This window comes from Rhineura floridana, chromosome 9, assembly GCF_030035675.1.
Source record: "Rhineura floridana isolate rRhiFlo1 chromosome 9, rRhiFlo1.hap2, whole genome shotgun sequence".
Taxonomy (NCBI): Eukaryota; Metazoa; Chordata; class Lepidosauria; order Squamata; family Rhineuridae; genus Rhineura; species Rhineura floridana.
The window spans coordinates 58398163-58423234 of record NC_084488.1 but is presented as its reverse complement, the minus strand read 5'-3'; the positions used below and the strand labels follow the sequence as shown (position 1 = coordinate 58423234).

Here is a 25072-nt window from a genome sequence, read left to right as displayed (position 1 = left end):
ATTTGGACACCTCCTAAGATATCGTAACCAAATGTTGTATGATGGTTCCTGATAGCACACTTTCATCTATGTTTTGATACAATTGAATGCCTTTTTGGATCAAGGTGGTGGGCTTTCAAAAGTGCACTGATTTTAACCACTCATTTCAAAACCACTTTTTTTGTTTGTTGGAATTCCAGGGTAACGCTGGGTAAGAGGCTGTTAGTGATTCGTAACTGAAAATTCCAGTTGCTTAACATTTATTCAGTAATAATAGTTCTTCATGCATTTTCTTCTCAGCTCCTTAATTTCATGAAACCGGAAATATTATGCTGTATCATAAGGAACCAGCCTGAAGAATCAGACCATCCTCTCTTCCCATCATCTCACATCGCCTCGTTTCGATCCATAGCCCTTTGGACAGCCTCTGTTTTTAGAGAGAGAGAGAGAGAGAGAGAGAGAGGAAACAAGGTCCGTGTTCCTTTAAGAGTGGTTCTTGTGGAGCTCCGCGGCGAGTTTGGGGAAGGCCCGGAATCCCCAAGTATCTAATGACAAACATTGGACGAGGGTTGCTCCTTCAGAAAGCTCCCAGGCAAGGTTTCCGGGCTGCGGAGCTCGAGCCTCTCGCTGGGGGGAGCTGTGCGTGCTGCCGGGCAAACCCGCTTGGCTCTCGCCCCGTCATATGACTGCCGCCTCCATTAATGCATGTCTGGGAAAAGAGGGAGGCGCTGGCTCCGTGGGCGGAGGAGTGAGTATGAAGCGCTGCTGGAGCGCAATGCTGGACGGCCAGATTGTGGCTGACATAGATGCTGCCGCGAGCGGGTTGTGGTAGGTGTATTCTGGCTTCGCACCCATGCTTCCCTAAGCTCTGGAGGCGGCAGCGGCAGCGGCAGCAGCAGCAGCAGCAGCATGGCCCCAACGCTGTTCCAGAAGCTGTTTAACAAAAGGGGTGGCTGCAGCAGCAGTAGTAGCGGCAACTCGGCTTCCCCTGCTTGTAGGGCGCCCAAGAAAGGCTCTACATTCAGGTGAGTAAACCTTACTCTGAATCACCGGTGTGCTTTATCGTTCTGATCAGAACCAGGAAAATGGGATCCGGGGGTGTGGGAGTTCTTTCTGTCATATACATCCACCTTCTCCCATTCTCTCTTGTTTTTGCATATACAGCAGCCATTGGGATTACCCGGCACTCACGGGGCGAGGAGGGTGCATTGGTAAAGTGGTCAATCTTGGTACAGATCAAAGGGCGAGGGGAGAACTTACTTGCTTACAGATAGCTTTTGAGCTAGAGGGAATGCGACTCCCTGGGAGGAATGCGATGTATTTTAAAAATGACCCTGAAAGGGTTAAAATGTGTTGCACGTGTTTAGCAGCTGTTTCGTAACAGTCTCCCCTCCTGGGTGAAGTCTGTTAGACCCAGCGGATGGGCCAGGACTGTGACTGCCTTTGGATTCTTATGCTCTCTTCCTTTTTAGGATACCCCGTCTTCTCTTTAAAAGGGTTTTGGCTGCAGTCCTAGATCCACTTGGGAGTAAGCCCCATTGGACCCAATAGGACTTACTTCTTGGTGGGCATGTTTAGGATTGTGTTGTTTGCTTTTTGCTGTACTGAGCTTCAGGTGGCAAAAGTCTTAATTCAAGTCCATGCGGCGTGATGGAGGGAATGTACGACTTGAACTGTGCCCTGATTCAAACCCTCACTCAACCCAGAGGTCAGAAAAGGTGGGTTGAGGGAAGCACTTGTGTAACCCTGAATTCCATGGAAGATGCATGAAAGACAAATAGAGTTGCCTTGTGGTATATGTGCTGCGTGTGATAGATACGTGTTGCATGTATATTTTAGTATACATGCCTTTTTGGACATCAGTCCCACTGTGTTCATTGGAGGGGAGGTGTAAGTGTGCATAGGACTACAGCCATGATAGTTAGTAGCAGTAGATGAGAAATGGGAAATCTGTGATCCTCTGAGATGTTATTGATTCCCATCATCCTTGACCTTTGGCTGTGCTGACTGGAGTTGATGGAACTTGATAGTTGATTAGCATCTAGAGGGCCACATGCTCCCCACTCCTGTAGGAACTGAGAGGGCAGGCAGAGCTTGGAAAAGTTACTTTTTTGAACTACAGCTCCCATCAGCCCCAGCCAGTATGGCCACTGGATTGGGCTGATGGGAGTTGTAGTTCAAAAAAGTAACTTTTCCAAGCTCTGAATATGACTTTAAAAACACTGTGTTTTCTGACACACTGTCTGCATGTTTTAGATGGGAGTTTTAAACAAAATTATTTTTTGTAAGGACAACTATTCTGTTTGTTAGCTCAAAACAATACTTTAAAATGCTTCAGTTTTAAAATAAAATACTTGGATAGTGTGGGCTATAAATCAATATTAATTTAGTCTTGTTCTGTTTCTTTCCCCCAGTATGTGTTTAGAATGATGGCAAAAGGAAAAAAATTAGGCCAAAAGCTTACACACAATGTTTTATAATAATTGCATAATTGTAAGTGTTTGGGATTCCACTCTAGAGATTTCTTGTATGTTGCTAAGATGTAGTTTGGCATGTTGTGACCACTGATGTACCAAGTATTGGAGTGATTTTGCATAAAACATAACAGGCTAGTATTATTCATCTGTTGAGAAAATGAATGATGCCAGCACCGTAACAAGACCACAGATGTAATATTTATTTTTCTTGGATTTATATCCTGCCTTTCATCATGGAACATATCTGATTTTCAGGTGTTCCATTCTCTCCACCTCCCATCTAGGCACTGACCAAACCCAGATCTATTTACCTTAAGCCAAGGTGGCTTCATGTGCCTTCAGACCATATCCTGGAAATAATGTGTGTGTTAAACAATTGCCTCGTCCCTGTATCTTCAGATCAGCTTGTAATGTTTTTATCAAGCTGACACCTAATAATCCAAATATATCTATAAAGGAAGCCACAGACCTGAACTTACAAGATGTGAACAGGGTGGTTTACAACAGATGCTATTGGAGGTCACTGATTCATAGGGTTGCCATAAGGTGTAATCGACATGAAGGCATATAACAACAAATTGAACATCCTGTAGGACATTTGTAAAAATGGAAAAAGCTACTTTTGTATACTCTTAGTATGTGTGCTGAATTTGCTGAAGTTGGTTACTAGTTCCCAGTTCCTTTGTTGTTGGTGTTATGTGCCTTCAAGTTGATTACGACTTATGGCTACCCTATGAATCAGTGACCTCCAAGAGCACCTGTCATGAACCACCCTGTTCAGATCTTGTAAGTTCAGGTCTGTGGCTTCCTTTATGGAATCAATCCATCTCTTGTTTGGCCTTCCTCTTTTTCCACTCCCTTCTGTTTTTCCCAGCATTCTTGTCTTTTCTAGTGATCCCAGTTCCTTATTTGCTTGAAAGTTCAAAATATTAAAAAACAAGAAAAGTTCACAGCTACAGCAGTTCCAAAGCAAAGGTAATATGTCTCTGAACCCCAGATTATAATATAGGGGTACCCTGTATTATATATCTCTGTGATCTGGGGACTCTCCCTGTCAAGAATAACAATAAATTTATTACAGCAAAATTATCAGGCTTCTGAAATGCTCATAAATGCATAATGATGTCATAAAATGATAAAAAATAAGTAATTGAGGGTGTCAACTGCAAAATCTGCTGTGGGCCAGGACAAATCATACATCCCAGGAAAGGGGAGGTGGCTTCTATGAGATGCCACTGCTTCCCATCTGACCCAGAGCTTCTGCTGGGTGCAGGGCACGGATAAGGGCATCTACGCAAAACCAAAATAGAAAAGAGCATGCAGGGGAAAAATAGGTAACTGGGGATGCCCACCCCGCCAAGACAAATCATACACCTAAGGAAAGGGGAGGGTGTCCTGTACAAGATGCCAGTGCTTCCCACTTGGTTCAGAGTTTCTGCTGGATGCAGGGTGTGTATAAGGGCATCTATGCACAACCAAAATAGACAAAAGTGTGGACAAAATAAGTAACTGAGGGTGCCCACCCCAAAGTCTTTTCTGAGCTGGGACAAATCATACACCCCAGGAAAGGGGACAATCTCCCCTACAAGATGACAGTGATTCAAGCCTGGTCCTGAGCTTCTGCTGGGCACACGGCATGGATAAAGGCATCTATGCCCAACCAAAAGACAAAAATGTGTAGACAAAATAAGTAATAGGTACAAATCATAAACCCAAGGAAAGGGGAGGGTGTCCTCTATGAGATGCCAGTGCTTCCCACCTGGCCCAGTGCTTCAGCTGGGTGCAGGGCAAATCTGCTCTGGGCCAAGACAATTCAAACACCCCAGAAAATTATAGGGTGTCCTCTTCGATACTCCAGTGCTTACAACCAGTGCTTATTATCTCTGGTGGGATTTTTATTATTTTAAAAATCAATTGGTGTTGGTGACAGATGGACTCATGACAGGGTCAATAAACAATGATTTGTCGAAGATGTAATGTCATAGATGACACTCTAAAGTATGCATGGATGGCATCTCATAGAAGACACTCTCCCAGATGCATGAAAGTATGATTGTGGTGCCCCACATTTTCTTTTCGGATGAGCACCCCAGTTCCTTATTTTCTTTCCTCTATATATTCACTATTTTTCTAATAGATATATGCCCTTGTCTGTGCCATACATACACAAGAAGCTCTGAACTGGATGGGAACCCTCTCCTGTATGCATGAGTGTATGACTTGTAGTGGCCAAAGCATGTTTTGGAATGGGAACCCGCAGTTCTTTACATATTTTCTACATTGCTTGTTGTGCATAGATTCCCATGTCCGTTCCGTGTGTCCACAATAAAATCCATGCCAGGCAGGATGCGGTGGCATCTTGTTGAGGACACTCTCCTTTGCTCAGGTGAATGATTTTTCATGGCCCTCAGCAGACTTTGCAGTGGTCACAACAAATTACATATTTTCCTCTACTTACTCTTCATTATTTTTGTTGTGCATAGATGCTCTTATGAGCGCCCTGTAGACAGCAGAAACTCTGGGCCAGGTGGGACGTACTGACATCTTGTAGAGGACACCTTCCCCTTTCCTTGGGTGTATGATTTGTCCTGGCACAGTGCAGAGTTTGGGGTGGGCATCCCCAGTTACTAATTTTTTCTGCATGTTTTTGTTATTCTGGTGTGCATAGATGTCCTTATCCATGCCTTGCACCCAGCAGAAGCTCTGGGCCAGATGGGAAGCAGTGGCATCTCATAGAAGCCACCTTCCCTTTCTGGAATGTATGATTTATCCTGGCCCACAGCAGATTTTGCTGCGAACACCCTCAGTTACTTATTTTTTATGATTTTATGACATCACTATGCATTTATGAGCATTTCAGAAGCCTGATAATTTTGTTGCAATAAATTTATTGTTCTTGACGGGGAGAGTCCCCAGATCACCGAGATACAGGGTACCCTAACATATATTTTGGGGTTAAGAGACATGTCAACTTTACTTTGGAGTTGCTGTAGCTGTGAGCCTTTTTCTTTTTAAGTATTTTGAACTTTCAAGCAGATGAGGAACTGGAAACTAGTAACCAACTTCATCGTCGTATTCAGATGACTACTGATGAATACAAACAACCTATATTGCCCAGTATGACATTGATGAATACAAACAACTTACATAGCCCAGTATGACTATTTGTCAACGTCTGAGTTAGGATGGCAACTGGTGCCTTGGTTTAGAGCAAAGATGCTGCTCAACATCATGTATTAGTTCAACCAGAATGATCCTACATGCACCACTAATGCACACAGACATATATGTTGAGAATTACAGCTGTGTGGCAGTAACAATTGAAGTTTCATAAACCTCAGTGGAGTGGAAATGGGACGAGCACTCTAGTAGTGGCACTAAAGGAGGGATGGGAACCTGTGGTCCTCCAGGTGTTGCTAGGTTACAACTCCTACCATCCCTGTTCATTGGTCGTGGTGATTGAGGAGTGGAGTCCAACAACATTTGGAAAAGTGTAGTGCAATCCTATGGATCTTGCGTCTATAAATATTCCCCCAGTAGACTTGTATTCATAAAATAGCTTCTCTGCTGCAGTTTGAGGTCATATTAGTTTTTCCCCCTACTGTAATTAGTCTCATTGCTAATGTGTAAAACAAAATGGATCAATTTCAGACTGCAGAATCAAACTTCTGTGTATTTAGTGTTCCATTTTCCCTCTATTTGCTGAATAATCAAAGGGTTCAGAAATCAGTCATTTCATAATCTGTTCACTTGCATTGTGAGAGAAGCTGGCCAAGGCCAAAGTGATGACATCACATGTGTAGACAGCACAGTTTCACATGACATCCCTTCCCATTCCATTCATTGTGACTGGGCGGGTCTTGTGACTGGGCGGTGTCTGGATTCTTTGCCAGATTCTGTCCTTTTGAAATGCTAAATATGCTATGGAAATAAAGAATGAACAAAATGAGGGGGGAAAGAGGGTTGGGGTTGGGGGCTTTTCTGTTTTGTTTTGCCTTCTCTCAGTTTCTAAAGTACTGTTTGTTATAAATTTATTTTTCAGCTAAATAAGCACTCAGTTACAAAAAATAAACCACCCTACACCATATATAACTCTTTTTATGTTAATCATCCTGAATTTAACACTATTGTTCTTTCGCAGCCTCTAGTGGAATAGCTGACTGTTAAAATGGATAGGGAAGACCTACCTTCTGGGTTCCTTTGGAAGATGATGTTTCCAGATGAGATTGCTGTGGCTTTTATAGTAGCCACATAACTTTGCTGGATCCTTGGAGGTTCTTATTGGACACAGATTCTGGCTGTGGTTTCTGTATAGCAGCCTTCTCCAGCCTGGTACCCTCCTGAAGTTTTGGACTTCGACTCCCATAAGTACCAGTCAACATGGCCAAGGGCTGATGGGAGTTGTAGTCTAAAATATCTGGAGAATGATACTTTGGGGAAGGCTGCTATATAGCTATACTTCCCCGACTGTGTTTCTTGTCAGGCTGTCAGCATCCCCCACAGAACCACTGTGTAGTTCTTGGTGCATAATTTCTAAAGGTGTTTTAGTTTAACCTGATCTGGAAACTCTTATCCCTCATTCCCTGTTATATGGTGGTGAGAAAAATGCAGCACGCATGTGTTTGGAAAGATATTATCATTATCTGTAGTATCGAGCTAAATCTTATCTGTTGCCAAAGTTATGCCTTACATTTGTACCTTCATCTGAAGGATCCATATGTCAACCTGAAGTGGTTGCTTGCTCAGTCATGCCCTGTAGGGGCAGATATGTTGCTGAGACATTGGCATAGTGTTGTCCTTTTGTAGTACAGATCCCAAATCATTTTGCTTTCATATGCATGTAAATAACAAGAAGAGAACTGAAGGCCTAGCCACTTAGAGTAGGGCCCCGCTTTACAGTGCTTCGCTTTACGGTGCTTTGCTAATGCGGCGGTCTCAATTAGACGCAATTAGACTAAAGCCCCATTCATACGGTGCTTGTTCCGTTTTTATGGCTGTTTTCAGGCATCGCACGCCATTCCATTCAATGAGTTCTGCTTTTCAGTGGGGGTCCAGAACGTAACCCACCGTATGAGTGGGGCCCTACTGTAGTTCCTTGCTCCATGCTGAGTTAGCAACCAAGCCTGACTGGCTGGTGTTAATAGTAGTCAGGGTTTATAATATGCAGTTTGGCTTTTCTTTAATGATGACTAGCTTTTTGACTTCTTACACATTCATATGCAGTGGCGTACCAAGGGCGGGGCGGTGGGGGCAGTCTGCCCTGGGTGCAAGCATTAAGGGGGTGCATTGTCTGAGATTCCCTCTGCCGAAGCGCTGAGAACTGGAGGGTTGGATGCGCATGCTCGGCTCCTCCCTTCCCTGCTCACTGAGCGGCAAAGTAACTCTACTGAAGCACGACCAGCCGCCATTGCCAAGTGCAGGAGCGCCTGGCTTGGGATTGTCCCTGGAGGTGCGTGTACGCATGAGGGGGGAGGGTACCCCAGCGTAGCCACTGCACAGGAGAAAAGGTGACTGTTCCTGCTTTTTTTAAAAAAATACAAACTCCAGTCCCTTTCATCCTGGCAACAGGAGGATCTGGACTGACCAGGGAGATGAACTTTCCTCGTGGCTTTAGGAGAGATTGCCTGAGCTGAGTCAGACTCCTCACAAAAGTTCTCCAAACTCAGCATGGCCCCATCAGTTGGAGCCATCGGTTTGCTGGCGGTGCTCGCTTCCTTGGTCACCCCCTTGGCTGTCCTACCTGGAGTAGCCTGCGGACAGTTCTCAGCAGATAAGCGGCTGCTTTCCAGGAAGGGGTCCTGTTTCTACCAGGAAGGAGGGCCGCTTCTCTTGACTCTTCTTCCGCTCAGGCGAGCGTGTACCCTTTTTTGACTTGCATTGGGGCTTGGAGAGCTCCTAGTGGAGGAGGGTGGGGAGAAGATGGAGACCATCTCCAAGTGTCACGGCCAGCAGCCAGGTAGGCCTCCTTATCAGCAGTGGCAGAAAGGGCTCTGGGCAAACAGCAGCCTCCTCCCCCCTGCAACCTTCCACTGGGAGAAAGGAGAGGATGCCACATCTGGATGTGGAGGGGCTGGGGAGCTGGACTCATCCTGGGCTCTACGGGATGGGTGGCCTGTGTGTGTGTGTTGGGCTTGAACTTCCTGGGGAGGAATCTGGGGTGCCTTCTCTGTCTCCTGTTGGGGGGGCAGGGGGCATGAGGACACCTGTCAGCCACTACCTGGAGAGGCCTCAATGGAGGTGGCAGCAGCGTGTTTGGGGGGGATGGGGCTGCCAGCAGCTGTGGAAGAAGGCTGAGGAGCAGCAGGGAGAACATCTGGGGGGGGGCGTATAGAGGAGGGGGTGTTAAGAAATAATCCGCTCCGGGTGTCAAATATGCTAGGTACGCCACTGTTCATATGGCCTTAAAATTACTAGTAGGTTGATAAGCAAGTGAAACACATCATCTCTACAACTTTGTGTTATTAAAAGCTGGCTTGATATGATGCGGCCAGAACATATTACCAGCTGGTTGTGGTGAGCTGTTCAGAGTTCTCAGAAGCTGACGAATACACACTGTAGTTTAGTAAATGACACCCTCCATTCTACTTGCATTTTGGATTTCGTTCATAAAATTCTTGAGCATCTCCCATAATATATGATCATCATCATCTCTTGGGCTTCTTTAAAATGAAATGTCCTTCCATAGCAAATGAAAAGGCTGCCAAAGACAGAGAGTGTGCAAGTGTTTTACAGTTTCAGGTACTCTATGTTGGGTACCTGAATGTGAAATGGGTTTTGCTCTGCTTTCTCTAGAAGGAAGCACTGCTCATATTGATGGCAATCTTCAGTGTATCAAAGGTGGGCACTAAACAGGGCTATAGCTAGCATAGTTAACTTCAAAGACCACATGAGCTGTTTGGGTGGATCACTGATGAACATGTGCACAGACATTAGCAGGGTGAGGCAATTTTTCACCATGTTGTGTAAAATCACAAACAATTCTAGTGTCTGGTTTTGGAGCATTCAAGAATATCTTGTTCTGGGAAAATCTGTTGTATATCTGTGTCCTCTGGTATCAGGCGTCTCTTCCCCTGGCTGAAATGCTAGGCATGCAGTGCTCTGGTAAGAGAACTTGGTTCTGAAACTTCAGTATTATCCTTGCTCTTGATTCTGTATCCAGATTTTTTACCACCGCCTCTTTTAATATGGGTAATTCAGGATTTGCTAGTTTTGGGGGTGAGAGTAAGGAATAATATGGGGCAATGAAGGCTTGACATTTCTCTGTACGTCCATATTTATTCCTCTAGCTTCTGCAATTTTCCAACATTGCCCTTACTTTCTTCAAGGCTATTTTTGTAGCTACAAGTTGTAAATAACTGTCTTACAGTTCTCTGGAAACAGGTCCTATGTTTTAAGCTATTGATTGCCATGTGATCTCCCCTCCTCTCTTGGGAAGACTTGGGATACATCCAAAGGGCATAAGCGTGTTGCCTCCTCCAATGAGGAATGGATATAGCTCAGTGAGAACACCTAGTTTGCTTGAGAAGGCCCCAGGTTCAGTTTCGATATCCCCAGATGAGCTGGGGAAGACTCCTATCTGAAACTATGTAGAGCCACTGCCAGTCAGCGCAGACAACACAACTAGCTGGACCAATGTTGTGACTTGATATAAGGCAACTTCCTGCATTCCTAATATTAGGACTTTGCAGTATGTATGGAGCCACGCTACCTGCTTGGGGTTTCACTAGGAATAGTTTGAATATCTGGACATAGCTATCAACATGCTTTGCTGGTGGCTGTTAAATGAGAAAGGGGATCTGGTTTTGTTTTTATTCCTGGCCTGTGGAATATGCTGGATTTCTTCCCAGTGAGTCTAGAGTGACTGTTTACTGTATTGATGAGTTCAAGGCACTTTGGTGGGTGTTGATCAACTCTTGCCCCAGTGCAAACACACTTGCAGAACAGTTATTCAAACCTCACTGTAGGAAATGGATGGTCTTTGTGCCCCTGAACTGCTTTGTCTGGACCTAGGGTAATTTCCTACTCTTGGCACAAAATGAAAAGGAAAGTGTCTGCTAGTCTGTTCTTTATGGATCTTATGTAGTGGTTTTATATATATTTAGCAATATTAATCCAATATGACTTTTGAGGTTCATATATCTTTAAGATGCAGGGTGGTGGTGATTCCTTGTTTACACTCTTATGGGAATGTAAGATACAGCATGTATAAAAACAAGCACTGTTTGCCATAGGAGGCTTTTGCACCAACTTGACTTGAGCCAGCATACATGTTGCATCTGCACTGTCTTGAGAAGTTTTAGACCCAGTAAGAGCTGGAGATACTATACCTCTTTAATAAGTGTGTGCTGATATGCCCTTAAAATTCTGGCAATTAATTGGGTTATGAGTTTGAGTTATTCAGAATGTTTCTTGAGAAATAGGTGGACAATGACAAAACTAGAAGTTACATCGTGGATGTTTGTGTGGTTGAGACCACTGTCCTATGCCCATTTACCTGGTAGTAACCCTGTTGGAACTCAGTGGTGCTTGCTTCTGAGTAGACGTGTAGAGGATTGCACTATAATTTTTCCAAATGTTGTTTTCCTGCTGTAAAGATGAAAAGTCTTTTTGCTATACGTATGAGCTAGATTGTAGGAAACCTTCTTCATCCAATGGATCACATTGTGGGCAACATTGAAAGGACCACATGCCAGTGGTGGACATGGCCATAGGCTAGTTTCTACACACACTTGCATACCCCTCTCTCCCCTCCATCTAGACAATCAGGAGACATGATCAGAGTCCAAGGACACATTGCAGTCAGGCAAAAACACTCTGGGTACAAAGCAGGGCCAGTTGGGATGTGTGGCCTGATGAGACTTTTGAGGGTCAAATGCAGAGGGCCCTTGGCCCTGTGGCTCCCCACCAGTGCTCTAAAGATATAGATTGGAGAGACCAATTTTGGAATGATACTGCTTAGGGCAAGGGTGGGGAACCTTTTTGCCTTGCAGGCCGGAGGTTCCCCATCCCTGGCTTAGGGTAAGTGGATTCTTCAAGCCCAGTTTAAAGCACTAGTTGTGGATATGGCCCAAGATGCTGATTAAACAATTCTCCTGCATTTGTAACAAGGCTAGTGTGTGACAATGTGGACTAGCTGCAATTGTGCCATAAAATTCAATGTACTTCCACGGCAAAACCACCAAGAGTCGTGTGGCACCTTAAAAAAACTGACAAAAATATTGTGGCATAAGTTCCTATAGTCCAAAATTCACTTTGACAGAAGCCTCTGATGAAGCGGGCATTGCCCCACCTTAGTCAGGTCTAGTAAGGTGATACAAAACTGTATTGTGCTTCTCCACCACCATCACCCTCTGATGAGAACTAAAGATTGCTGTGGAGAACCCAAAAAGTCCTTAAATTACTAATTGATGGGAGAAAAGTTGTTGATATGGTACATTCCACCATATATCATACAGCTGGAGCTTGTTTTGATAAAATATTTATACTCCTATGTCCTTTTTAAAAGTGATCCCTAGAATGACTGCTTACAGAAAAGTTTATGAGAATTTTAATCTTTTTCTAAAAATAACAGTAAATAGGTTCTAGACCCTTATGCAGCACTGTTTATAGATTTGTGTATGGATGTTCTGAAATTAGATGATTATGGGATCATTTTAAGACTCAGATTACTGAGAGCAAGATGTTATGTTTGCATCCTTATTTGGAAATGTGTGATCTTCGTGGCACAGTCATGGTATAAATTCTTCCCTGCTGGAAAACGCAGTGAAAACAAATCAAAGCCAATGTGAAATACTTTGCTAACATACTGCATCAGAAGAATGTCTTGGAATATGTTGCCAAGTTTTGTAAATTAGGCTTCAACTTTGAAATTACTTAAGCTTTGAGTATTCCAGTTCTGTATTTTCTAGGATTTGCAATTGAACGGATGCTTTATTGCTGCTGTGCAGAGTCTTTAGCAGGCAACCGTATGTTAGCTTTGGTAAATGAGCTCATTCAGTTGGCAGTAGATTGCAAGCCATTTCTTTATTCATGCTGCAATACTTAGAGAAATTCTGCCTGTGTGTAATTAGCAATACTTCACTGCCAGTAAAAGGAAGAAAGTGTAAATGAATTCTGTCAGGTTTACTTACTTTTCCATCAGTGATGCTACAGAGGCTCTGGGACAACACCAAACATAAGGCAAAATTGGTTTCTAGTGTATTTCCACAATAAAGTGCAGATTCTATTCTTTGTGATTTTTCAAATAAATAATTTGGCATAAAGAAGCACTTTGAGCAGGTATGGAACTTGCCAAAGGTTTAGGAAAAATGGCTGGAAAAATGAGGGTCAAAAAGCCTGATAAAAGATAAAGGACACAAATGGGCATGGGGCAAGCGTCTTCTGCATGTTTATCAAAGCAGGCTATTATATAAAAGGGAAAGCAAGGGATCAGTATATAGCTAGTCAGCCACTCTTCCATTGTGTCCTTTGCTTTCATATTGCCTCCAACCTGGAAGACCAAGGGAAATGGTTGGTGCATGGAGGCTAGGTTGCAAGAGAGTACAGTATGTGAATCTGTACAACATCCTTGTATGGAAGGCAAGGAAGGGCCTTTTTATTTTATTAAAACTTCACTCATGAAGTAAAGTTTTTTTTAAGTGTCTTGAAGGTTCTTTTAAACTGTGAAGGTGTTTTTTTATCCCAGAACTTTAAGAGAGCTATTTCTGGTAACCATAGGAACACACTTTAGCAGAATCCAGGAGGCCTTCAGGCAGGGCTTTCCCCTGGATTTATTTCAAAACATTTCTAAACCACTTAAAGACAGAATCTAGAATCTTGGTAACACAACAGCAGAAGCACCTTCACTAAAACATCATCAGCATAATCCAGGGGCAGTAAAAACTGGCCTCAATGCTTATGAAATGCATGGGCAAGGAAATGTGTTTTTAATGAAAGGTGAAATACACCCCAGTTCATACCTGCCATATAGCAGAGGGGAAAACATTAAAAAATGTAGGTGGTACCACTGAGAAGATGTTTCCAGGTTGCTACTAGATGAAGTTTAGGAAGTCATGGCAGAACCTTCTCTGAAGATCTTAGTAATCTAACAGATCTGCATGGGGAAAGGTAACCTGCTCCTGAGTTGTTGAGGGCTTTTTATGTTAATAACAAAACCTTAAACCTGGCTTAGTGCAGATCTTTCTGTACAGGTGTTATATGCATGCAGTCAGGCACTCCACTCAGCAGCCTGGTCACTGCACCAGGGGAATCTTCCACACCAGCCACAGGGGCAGCTGTATATACAATGCCTTGCAGTAATCTGTCCTTGAGGTTACCAATGCATGAGTCACTATGGTAAAGCTATCCAGAAATGGGTGCTGCTGATGTGCCTACCAAAGCCGGTAGTATGTGCTCATTAAGGAGCCATGGAAGTTTCTTGTGCCACCCATGATAGCAGTGGATCCAGGAGAGTACCAGCCTAGGTACCTGGTTTCCATCTAGAGTGCACAAACTCCCTAATTTCCAGATTTGAAAACCACTCGCCCACAGAGTCTCTTTCACCAGGATTCAGCTTCAGTTTATGGGCCTTCATCCAGGCTTCAATCTACAACATTCACAACTTCACCTGGCTAGAAGGTAAAGGTGAAATAGAGCTGAATGTCATCAGCATACTGGTGGCACTTTGCCACAAAACATTATAATAACCACCCTCAACGACTTCATATAGACATTAAATAGCACTGGAGGCAAGATGGTACCCTGTGATACCCCTTAGCACAATTGCCACAGGGCAGAGGTATAGTCACCCAAAACTACTGTTTAAAATCAGCCCTCCAAGTTGGGGCTGAACCAGTGTAATACAGGGTCTCCAACTCACAGAGCAGGTCTAGGAGGATACTGTGGTCAGTGGTGTCAAAGCCACTGAGAGTGGCACTCCCCCCTTCCCCAGTCGCTTTCCTGATAAAGGATATCCATCAGGGCAACCCAGGATCGTGAGGTCTACTTTCTCGCCATAGGGCAGGTACACATGAGATTCATCCACTGCTGCTATTGAAGTGATCAGCCCAGAATCCCTCTTCATTGTAGAGGAGCAATAGCATGAACAGGACTCCTCACGCTTGCTAAATGAATGGCCAGTTGGTGGTGGGGATGGGGGGAGAATCTGTGTGCACGCTGGCAGCAGGGATGGTGTGTGCGATTCTGCCATCCTCCTTCAGCACTTAAGAAGTGTTTGTTTGAACACCCCTAATGGAAACACCCCTTTCTGCCTTGTGCTTTGCTGCATTGTATTGCAGTGTAGGCTGCTAATTCTGTGTGTGAAGCCTGGCTTGTTCTAGAGGAAGGGTGGCTAACCTCTTTGGACACAAGGGCTGCTTTCACCCTTGGCCAACCCCCCAGGGCATGCATGATGAGTAGGGAAGGTGAAGTAACCCCCTCCCTCAGCAATCTGCATCCCCTTGAGATCTCTCACCCCAGCACCTTGTCTATTTTAATTTTCTTTTTCTTTTTCCCACCATCACCAATGTTAGTGGGCCAGGAGAAAAAAATGTGGGGGGAGATGAATCTGGGCCTGGTCTAAGAGGGTCACCACCTTTGATCTAGAGGGACGCATCCTAGACAAACCTCTAGTAACCAGAGGGTTCTGTATCTGTAATCCCAGTGCAATGAATGGCATAGATGACTTTGAGCAAGTGATTACCTCACAGGCTTCAGTGAGGCTTAAATTGGTAACCCATCCAATGTATGCTGCTCTTGGTTCATTGGAGGAAGGTTGAAATATAAATATAATGTATAGTTGTGGATGTGACATAGACCCAGGTATAGTTTCCTGATGTTTGCAAGAATCCTAGCCTGTCTTCCTGGTCCTGCTTACAGAGGTTTTGTCTAAACAAATAGTCAGAAGTCTACTCTTTATTTAGGTTTTTAAAAAGCAAACTTCCAGTCCTCCACAATTCATGTATAAGAGTTTGGGGAGGGGGAGAAGGAAGGAAGGTGCGCCTGGCGCCTACACTTTTATCTTTTCGGCGCCAGGTTAAAACCTTTTTATTCTCCCAGGCATTTTAATCTATTTGTGCTTTTAATGTATATCTGGCTGTTTACTTGTTTAATAATGTATATTTTACTGTTTTTGTAATTTTATTGTATTTTATCCATGTTGTGCACCGCCCTGAGAGCCCCCGGGCTGTGGGCAGTATATAAATCGAATAAAATAAATAAATAAATAAACAGGTTTTTGTAATCCTGTGCAGTTGTATAGTACATTGTATGCTGTGAGTTTCTATTTTTAAACTGAATATGAGATTTCCAGGAAGCTAAATTCAGTAAGAGGCTCAGAGATATTATTATTAGTTTCTCTTCTTCCCCAAAAGGTGGACTCAAAGCAACTTACCAAAACAAACATCAAAAAGAAGTGTAAAAACAAGAATAAAACAACCTAAAATACACAAATAATATATATAAAAGAGCAGATCCAACTCAGTCCCACCCCACTAAAAGAAAAATTCCTGTTTAAAATTCCAAAAGCCTGGGTGAATAAGAATGACACACTTAACAAACTATAGTTCCCAGGGTTTTTGGGGGGAGGAGGGAAGTGCTTTACATGTTTAGTGTGGATGTGACTTTATTCTCATAGAATGACTTTTTTTATATTCACGCCAGAACATTGTGCAAGAAAAGTAAAATTCAAAGCATGTTCTTTTGCAAGAGGTCACACAACCCCTTGCACAGGCAAAAACACAAGAGCAGCTGTAAAACCTACCTATTATAACATTGCATGACCTCTTCTGTAAACTCTTGAGTAAGTGTTTGGAGCACAGTGCTAGAGGCAATTTTCCTACCATTGATGTTTTTTTTTATCCAACCTTTGATAGATGTGTCTTGTCTCTGGAAACTGTTGCCACTTTTGGTACTAGAGATAGTTAAAGCGATAGCATTATCTTGGCTGTATACCTTGAAATTGTTCCAAGATGGAAACATTTTACCTTTTTAATGTTTTAATATTCTAGTTTTAATATTAGTGCAGCTAATGTTGCAATGCTGTTACCAAGTCTAGTTATGTAATGAATTCTCATCAAGTCTAAATTAAAATATCTTTCTGTGGTAAAATTATTCAATTATTCTGCCCAGTAAGCCAAATCTTTTTAATTTGTTATCCTTTGAAATGAATATAGCAAGTTGACTTGAACAATTATACCAGTTCCCACACACCTTGACAAATGACTCTAGAAAACACCGAAGCCATTTCCTGGCTGGAATTTATCACCTTTCTCATCTGAGACAGGATTTCCTAGCATTCATCATTGAATATGTAAACATTGCTCCAGAGGGTTTTTGTATGTTATGTGCTTATAAAATCATCATGATGGGCACTTTTGCCTCTCTCCCTCCTTGCACAAAGACTTATGGGTATTGTGCTAGTTGTATGAAGAGGAATATGATTGTCACATTATGCACACATCTATGTGAAAGGAGATATCTACTAACTGGAGAATCTTATATGCAGGCTATATAATGCATCCCTTTTTGCTAATCTTTTAACCTGAACTAATTTTCTAGCATTGCTGTTGCTCAGTCTTCAAATGGCAACCCATGAAACAATATTTATTCAAAAGAAGTCAAAGATTTGATTCAGGGCTAAACTTCTGTTGCTACTACTTTCCTTTCCCTAAAGTATCCTACATCTGTTTTCACTTTTAGCACATTCATGTAGCCAAGGTCATAAACCTAATGTCAGTTTTCCAATTCTGTTTTTTTTGTTCAGTCACTGGTGGTAGTGTAAACATTTTGATGCGGTAGGCAGTGGTGTAGTGGTAAATTCTAAAATGCAGGCACTCTTCATGACAATCCCAAAGTCATGCCTCTCCTAGATTTATAGAGCAAACATGAACTCTTGACCAGTGCAAATGTTATAGCTTCAATACCAACCCAGCTTTTTTCCTTGCTTTGCTTAACATCCAGCCTGATGAAGAGTTCTGGCAGATTCAAATGTTTGCACACTATTTTGTGACACTTAGGTTGATCACATTAAAGGGTTTTGTTTTGTTATGAATTTTTCAAAATAAAAGTGATACTTTAACCTTTAGATCAATTAACATGCATGGTTATCTCCTTTACTGCTTAGCTTATTTGGTGGGCAACTCTCAGAGAAAAGCTTACTTATTTAGCATGTAGACGATTGGCAAATAGTGCTCCAGGAGATGACATCATCTTCTGTGCTAGGAAATGAGTGGTGATGCTTCATCCTTGCCTGTCCGTGCTCCACCACACTTCTGATAGTCAGCAGAGCAACATCCTTTTGGGGTCAGTACAGAAGACATTGTCTCAGTGTCAGCCCTGTTTCCTATAGTTCTGCACTGAAATTTATTGACTACTTTTAATAAATGGCCTTTGAGCTGTATCACTGAAACGAATCTGGTGCTTCCCGCTGAGTGAACAGGTAACAGAAATAACATTAATTCCGGCGTGTCTGTGTGAAAATCCCTAATTCCCTCATGAACAGGAACTTGAAAACTGCTGCACAAACTAGGAAGCACCAGCCAAAAAGAGTAGACAAGCCCATCTATCAAGATGCCAAACCCAGGCGTGGCCAGGAAGTCTGAGCTGACCTACACAAGCTCAACGGGAGATCTCAGGTGCTGACATCAGCCAGTAATTAAGGGCAAAAATGAAGCTGGTGCAATTGATAACTACAGGTGCTAATTGTATCTATTACCTGGCCTATCTGCTGTCACAGAAAGGCTTTGTTTTTAAAATGGGATGTGTAAAATACATGGTAGAGGCTTGAGGGCAGGGAGTGGTGGGTTGATAAGGTAAAACAAAGCACATTAAGATTTCAGCTAGATTTTCTGTGCCTGGCAAAGAGCTTTCAGCTGGATATGTCCTGGCAGTATCTCTGCAGAGCACTGCGTTCTTGGAAGTTGGCTGGCTCACATGGTTCCATCTGGAACAAGTGCCATGTGAAGTGAGGCATCATCTGAGATGAGGAAGGATGAATGTATAATGCTATGAGTCTAGGCAGAACTTCACCCTCTTTCGGAAAAAGGCTTCTGCATTGGCAAAACAGCTTTGTGCCCAGGCACAGATGAAATGGATGCTGAAAGTCAGATGCTAGACCTTGTTGTGGCTGTGTTCCATATTGTTACAGCAAGGAAAATGGAGCTCCTACAAAATATTAAGTCTCTCAAGATCTCCAAGTGTATGTTTAAAAATAAGTGAGACTTGAAACTATTACTGTTGAGGCTATGGCCTCTTTTAAAAAATTAAATGAAACTTCCATAAGGCTTGTGCAATAGATAGAATCACTTTGTTTTCATTGACTGTAGGGTTGCCCACCTATTTCTAAAAGGGCTCCTGTGAGTTCTAAACGTGTGTGACAATCCTGCAGGTGATTTTTCCCCTCATTTGTCTTATATTCATGTCACGAAAGGTTATACTTAAAAAAAAAACCTACCAAGGTTGCACGACTGTTTAAAGGCACAGGAGTCCTATAATTTGGGTGTTTGTGTGTGTAATTGCTGGCTATCTGTGAGGGAGAGGAGAGAAGGAAAATTTAACTGCTTCCTGGAGTTGAGCTGCCTAACGCCAAAATTTGTTTTAATTTGTTTTTAATAATGTATTTTATATGCTTATGACCTGCCCTGGGACCTACTGGTGAAGAGTGGGTAATAAATTTAATAAATAATAATAAACTTATTAGTCTTAAAGGTATCACAAGGCTCTGTTTCTTGACTGTGTGACTATTATCTGCTTGCTGGTTGTACTTGATAATCAATGAAAGAAGGTTAATGATTCTGTTGGGTATTGTCTTGCAAAACTGGATTCTGCAGTCCCATAATAATGCACTGGGATTGAAAGCACCAGTATTTCTAGGGGTTGAACTTTTCTCGTATTCAAGTCAGTTCCCGTACACTTTCGAACTGGCAGTCTACCTTATAATGCTGAAAGCATTCTGCTTTTGGATTTTTTTCCCTCAGGATTTTCTCATTGCCATTTGATCCTAGGATGTACAGGGGGTTTATAGCATACAATGATCTGCAAACCCTGAGTCACACAGATAAAGCTCAGGTGTTTCTCTCCCGCTTCCCCCCCAGTCAAAAAGCTGGCAGGAACTTGGAGAATTTAGGATATTTTCTTCTGAAGGGGATTTGCATGTAAATAAAGGATCAGGAACAGTGGCATTTCAGTAAGAGCCAAAGTAACAGGGAGAACTATAAAGATGGATGCAGACATACTTGGATTTTCTAAACTAATTTCAGTTATTAATTCATGCATCACAAAATAACTAGGGCATGATCTGAGGAAACTTGATGTAGCCACCTTGCTGAAACTGAACATATCTGTCCCTAGATAAGAGAGCCATCTATGCTGCTTGAGTTCCACGAGGGAAGAAAGGCAGAATATAAATGTACTGAAAAAAACATTTTTGTAGAAAATTAGGGGTTGTATTTAGTTGTGACCTCTAGTTCAAGAAAGGGTCTGTGATTCAGAGGAGGCTTCTGTGACCAGAAGGGGGAGGGAGGTGGGGTGGGGATTGCAAATTGCCCTTTTGCCCTCCATCCCCCTGTGCAACCCATCACCTGCACTGTTCTAGAGGGTCCCCAAGCCTCTGGAGGACATCTTGGGAGGCATAGTGGGCTGGAGAAGGAAGGGAAATAAATGAAAATCGCTCTACCTCCCATTCACAGAAGTTTCTGCTGGAGCAAAGACCCTTTCGTGAGCAGCTGGACACAACTGTATACAGCCCTCTATTTCTCAACGTTTTACTAGAACATTTTTCTGTATAGTAGACTCTTTCTAGATGTATCTGCTTTTCCAAATAGTTGGAATCTATTGCTTAATTGTTGCTTAATGTTTTTTTTGGTAGCTCTACATTTTCTGCTCTTTACGTTTGGTTTTCTTTACTGCATTACCAACATTGTGTTGTCCCTTGTGCTTTTTAACACAGAACCCAAAGTTAGACTCTGTAAATCACATGTTCTCATGTGACCCAACAGGCCTTGTGAGAAACTGATAATGCTGCCTCACAATTCCACAGGTGGGTTACCCAACAGTGATGCTATCCTGATTGCTTTGTGTTCAGTGTGAACTTTGCATCAAGGTGACGAGCCCTTTCCAGCCTCTCAATACATTAGAATAACATTAGTGTTTCTGTTACTTTGGAAGTCTGTAGGATTTTGAATGGCATTCAGTTATGGGACAGCTGTTACTCTGTGGTCATTGTACAGTGTGTAACGGGGGCAGGCGGCACATTTAGATATTTTGCCGCTCTGCTTAGGCCCTTGTATATCAAGTGTGTGAAAGAGATCCTGTATACATTTCCACATAACTGTTCTGTGAAAAGCAACCAAAAATAGTAACTCTGCCAAAGTATACAACAAAACTAAAAAGTCATAGAATCTGGAGCTAATGGCCATGTTTGTACGTCACGTTAAACCAATTTAGCACAATGTGACTGAGCTGCAGCAAGCTTCAGGCTCATGTCTTCCCCTTTCCTTCTGTGTGGATTGAAGTTGGTTTCTTTTCAAACAAAACATAGTTAATGTTGACCACACGTTGTTTTTTTGAACTAAATGATAGTCCGTGGTGAACCAAAAGCAGAAGCTTTCGAATTCTTCCCACCTGTATGGGAGCAAAGGGAAGGGGGAACACAAGAAGAGCCCTGCTGGATCCGGCTAGTGGCCCTTCTAGTCCAGCATCCTGTTCTCATGGTGGCCAGCCGTATGCTTATGGGAAGCCCACAAGCAGGACCTGAGTGCAACAGGCCTCTCCCCACCTGTGATCCCCAACAACAGCTATTTAGAGGCACATTTCCTGATGGTGGAGATAGAATATAGCCATCATATTTGATTCTTTCATATTGGGCTATACTGTGATTTAAAGCAGGTTTCCTGGATGCCCTTCAGATGTTGTTGGACTACGACTCCTATCACTATTTATTTATTTATCTATTTATTTATTTACTTATCTATCTAATCTATCATTTAATTTATATCTTGCCCTTCCTCCCAGTAGGAACCCTTTCAGGTAGATGGTCTTTCAGGTATCCTGGGCCAAGTTGTATATGACTTTGTACACCAAAACTAGAACCTTGAACTTAGCCCGGTAGCTAATAGGTAGCTCGTGCAATTCTTTCAGCAGCGGGGTGACATGTTGGCAATACCCTGCCCCAGTGAGCAGTCTCGCCATTGCATTTTGCACCAGCTGCAGCTTCCGGACCAATCTCAAGGGTAGCCCAACATAGAGCACATTACAGTAATCCAGCCTGCAGGTTACCAGTGCATGGACAACAGTGGTCAAGCTATCCCAATCCAGAAACGGCTGCAGCTGTCTTACCAGCCAAAGCTGGTAAAAGGCACTCCTAGCCATGGAGGTCACCTGGATCTCTAGCAACAAAGATGGATCCAGGAGCACCCCCAGACTACAAACCTGCTCTTTCAGTGGGAGTACGACCCCATCCAAAGCAAGCAACTGATCAATTACCTGAACTCGGGAACCACCAACCCACAGCATTTCCATCTTGCTAGGATTCAGACTCAGTTTATTGGCCCTCATCCAGTCCACCACTGAGTCCAAGCAGCGGTCCAGGGCTTGCACGGCCTCTCCCGATTCAGATGTTACAGAAAAATAGTGCAGGGCATCGTCAGCGTACTGCTGACACCTCACCCCAAATCTCCTGATGACCGCTCCCAAGGGCTTCATATAGATGTTAAACAGCATGGGGGACAAGATGGTACCATGAGGTACCCCACAGCACAACTGCCAGGGGTCCAAAAGACAATCACCCAATGCTATTATCTGAAAATGACCCTGGAAATAGGATCAGAACACTGTAAAACAGTGTCTCAGATACCCATCTCACCAAGTCAGCCCAGAAGGATACCATGGTCAATGGTATCAAAAGCCACTGAGAGATCAAGTAAGAGTAACAGGGTCGCACTCCCCCTGTCCTTCTCCCAATAAAGGTCATCTATCAGGGTGACCAAGGCCAGTTCAGTACCATAACTAGACCTGAACCCAGACTGGGATGGGTCAACATAATCTGTTTAATCCAAGAGTATTTGCAATTGCTGCACCACAATCCTCTCAATCACCTTCCCTAAGAAGGGGGTATTTGCAACCTGTTGGTAACTGTTGCAAACCAATGGGTCCAGGTTGGGCTTTTTCAGGAGTGGCTGGATCACCGCCTCTTTCAGGGCAGCTGGTACCACTCCCTCCTGCAATGATGCATTGACCGCACCCTGGATCCACTCGATCCAACCCCCTTGGCTGTCATCCCTGGCTATGGGCTAGGTGGGAGTTGTGCCTTCCAGATTATGTTGAACTACCAGATTGGGGAAGACTTATTTTATTTATTTATTTATTTATTTATTTATTAGATTTTTATACCGCCCGACTAGCATAGCTCTCTGGGCGGTGTACAACAAAGTGCAAAAATATACAAAAATTCCATAGTAAAATACAACAACAATGTAAAAGAATAAGAAAACTAAAAGCAATTACAACACATATTAAAACTAAATTAAGTTAGATTAAAATGCCTTAGAAAAGAGGAAGGTTTTGACTTGGCGCCGGAAAGACAGTAACGTTGGCGCCAAGTGAACCTCATCAGGAAGACTGTTCCAGAGTTCGGGGGCCACCACTGAGAAGGCCCTAGTTCTAGTTGTCACCCTCCGAGCTTCTCTATGAGTCAGAACTCGGAGGAGGGCCTTCGATGTAGAACGTAGTGTACGGGCAGGTTCATATCGGGAGAGGCGTTCCAGCAGGTATTGTGGTCCCGCACCGTATAAGGCTTTATAGGTTAAAACCAGCACTTTGAATCTGGCCCGGAAGCATATTGGAAGCCAGTGCAAGCGGGCCAGAACAGGTGTTATGTGTTCGGACTGCTTGGTCCACATTATCAGTCTGGCCACCGCGTTTTGCACAAGCTGTAGCTTCCGGACTGTCTTCAGAGGCAGCCCTACATAGACTGCGTTGCAGTAATCCAGTCGCGAGGTTACCAGAGCATGTACCACTGATGTGAGGTCCTCCCTGCTCAGGTAGGGACGTAGTTGGGCTACTAACCGAAGTTGGTAGAACGCATTCCGTGCCACCGAGGCTACTTGAGCCTCAAGTGACAGGGAAGGATCTAAAAAGACTCCCAGACTACGAACCCGCTCCTTTAGGGGGAGTGTAACCCCGTCCAGGACAGGATGTATATCCACCACCTGATCAGAGAAACCACGCACCAACAGCATCTCAGTCTTGTCTGGATTGAGCCTCAGTTTTTAGCTCTCATCCAGTCCATTATCGCGGCCAGGCAACGGTTCAGCACATTGACAGCCTCACCTGAAGAAGATGAAAAGGAGAAGTAGAGTTGCGTGTCATCAGCATACTGATGACAACGCACTCCAAAACTCCTGATGACCGCACCCAACGGCTTCATGTAGATGTTGAAAAGCATGGGAGACAGAACTGACCCCTGTGGGACTCCACATTGGAGAACCCACGGTGTTGAGCAGTGTTCTCCAAGCACTACTTTCTGGAGACGACCCGCCAAGTAGGAGCGGAACCACTGCCAAGCAGTACCACCAACTCCCAACTCCGCGAGCCTCACCAGAAGGATACCATGGTTGATGGTATCAAAAGCCGCTGAGAGATCAAGGAGAATAAACAGAGTTACACTTCCTCCGTCCCTCTCCTGAAATAGGTCATCATACAGGGCGACCAAGGCTGTCTCGGTGCCAAAACTGGGCCTAAAACCCGATTGAAATGGGTCTAGATAATCAGTTTCATCCAACAGCGCCTGGAGCTGGCCAGCAACCACTCGTTCCAAGATCTTGCCCAGGAATGGAACGTTCGCTACTGGTCTGTAGCTGTTGAAATTTTCTGGGTCCAAGGAAGGTTTTTTCAGAAGTGGTTTCACTGCCGCCTCTTTCAGACGGCCAGGGACCACTCCCTCTCATAAAGAGGCATTTATCACTTCCCTGGCCCAACCAGCTGTTCCATCTCTGCTAGATTTTATAAGCCAAGAGGGGCAAGGATCTAGTACCGAAGTGGTTGCACGCACCTGTCCAAGCACCTTGTCCATGGCCTCGAGCTGAACCAACTGAAACTCATCCAATAAAACATGACAAGACTGTGCTCCGGACACCTCACTAGGATCAGCTGCTATAAACTGGGAGTCTAAGTCCCGGCGGATGCATAAGATCTTATTCTGGAAGTGTCCAGCAAACTCATCACAGCGGGTCACCGATGACTCTACTATGTCCTGAGGGCCAGAATGCAGTAGCCCTCGGACAACTCTAAAAAGCTCCGCTGGGCGGCAAAGAGATGACTTGATGATGGCAGCAAAATGTTGTTTTTTTGCCACCCTCACCGCTCTTGAGTACAGCTTAGTGGAAGCACTTACCAGCTCATAATTGCATCCATCGGGAGTTCGCCTCCACTTCCGCTCAAGCCGCCTCCTATCTTGTTTCATCGCTCTCAACTCCGGAGTATACCATGGAGCTGCATGAGCTCTACACAGGAGAGGGCGCGCAGGAGCAATCGTGTCAACAGTCCGGGTCATCTCCGCATTCCACAGTTCGACCAGGGCTTCGACAGGAGCACCAGTCTTATCAGCCGGAAAATCCCCCAGAGCTCTTTGAAAACCTGCAGGA

At 43.8% G+C, this 25072-nt stretch overlaps 1 protein-coding gene across 2 annotated transcripts in view; it reads left to right on the top strand.

The window, feature by feature from the left end:
• Positions 1-560: 560 nt before the first annotated feature.
• FNIP2 (folliculin interacting protein 2) overlaps positions 561-25072 on the top strand; it is a 97080-nt gene continuing 72568 nt past the window's right edge. The window contains exon 1 of one of the 2 annotated variants that reach the window (XM_061584382.1): positions 561-1004. In XM_061584382.1, coding sequence (XP_061440366.1) covers positions 889-1004 — 116 coding nt within the window. In that variant the 5' untranslated portion in view covers positions 561-888. Of the gene's footprint in view, positions 1005-1511; positions 1698-25072 lie in introns of those variants that run through there. The other variant, XM_061584384.1, reaches the window with a different exon arrangement.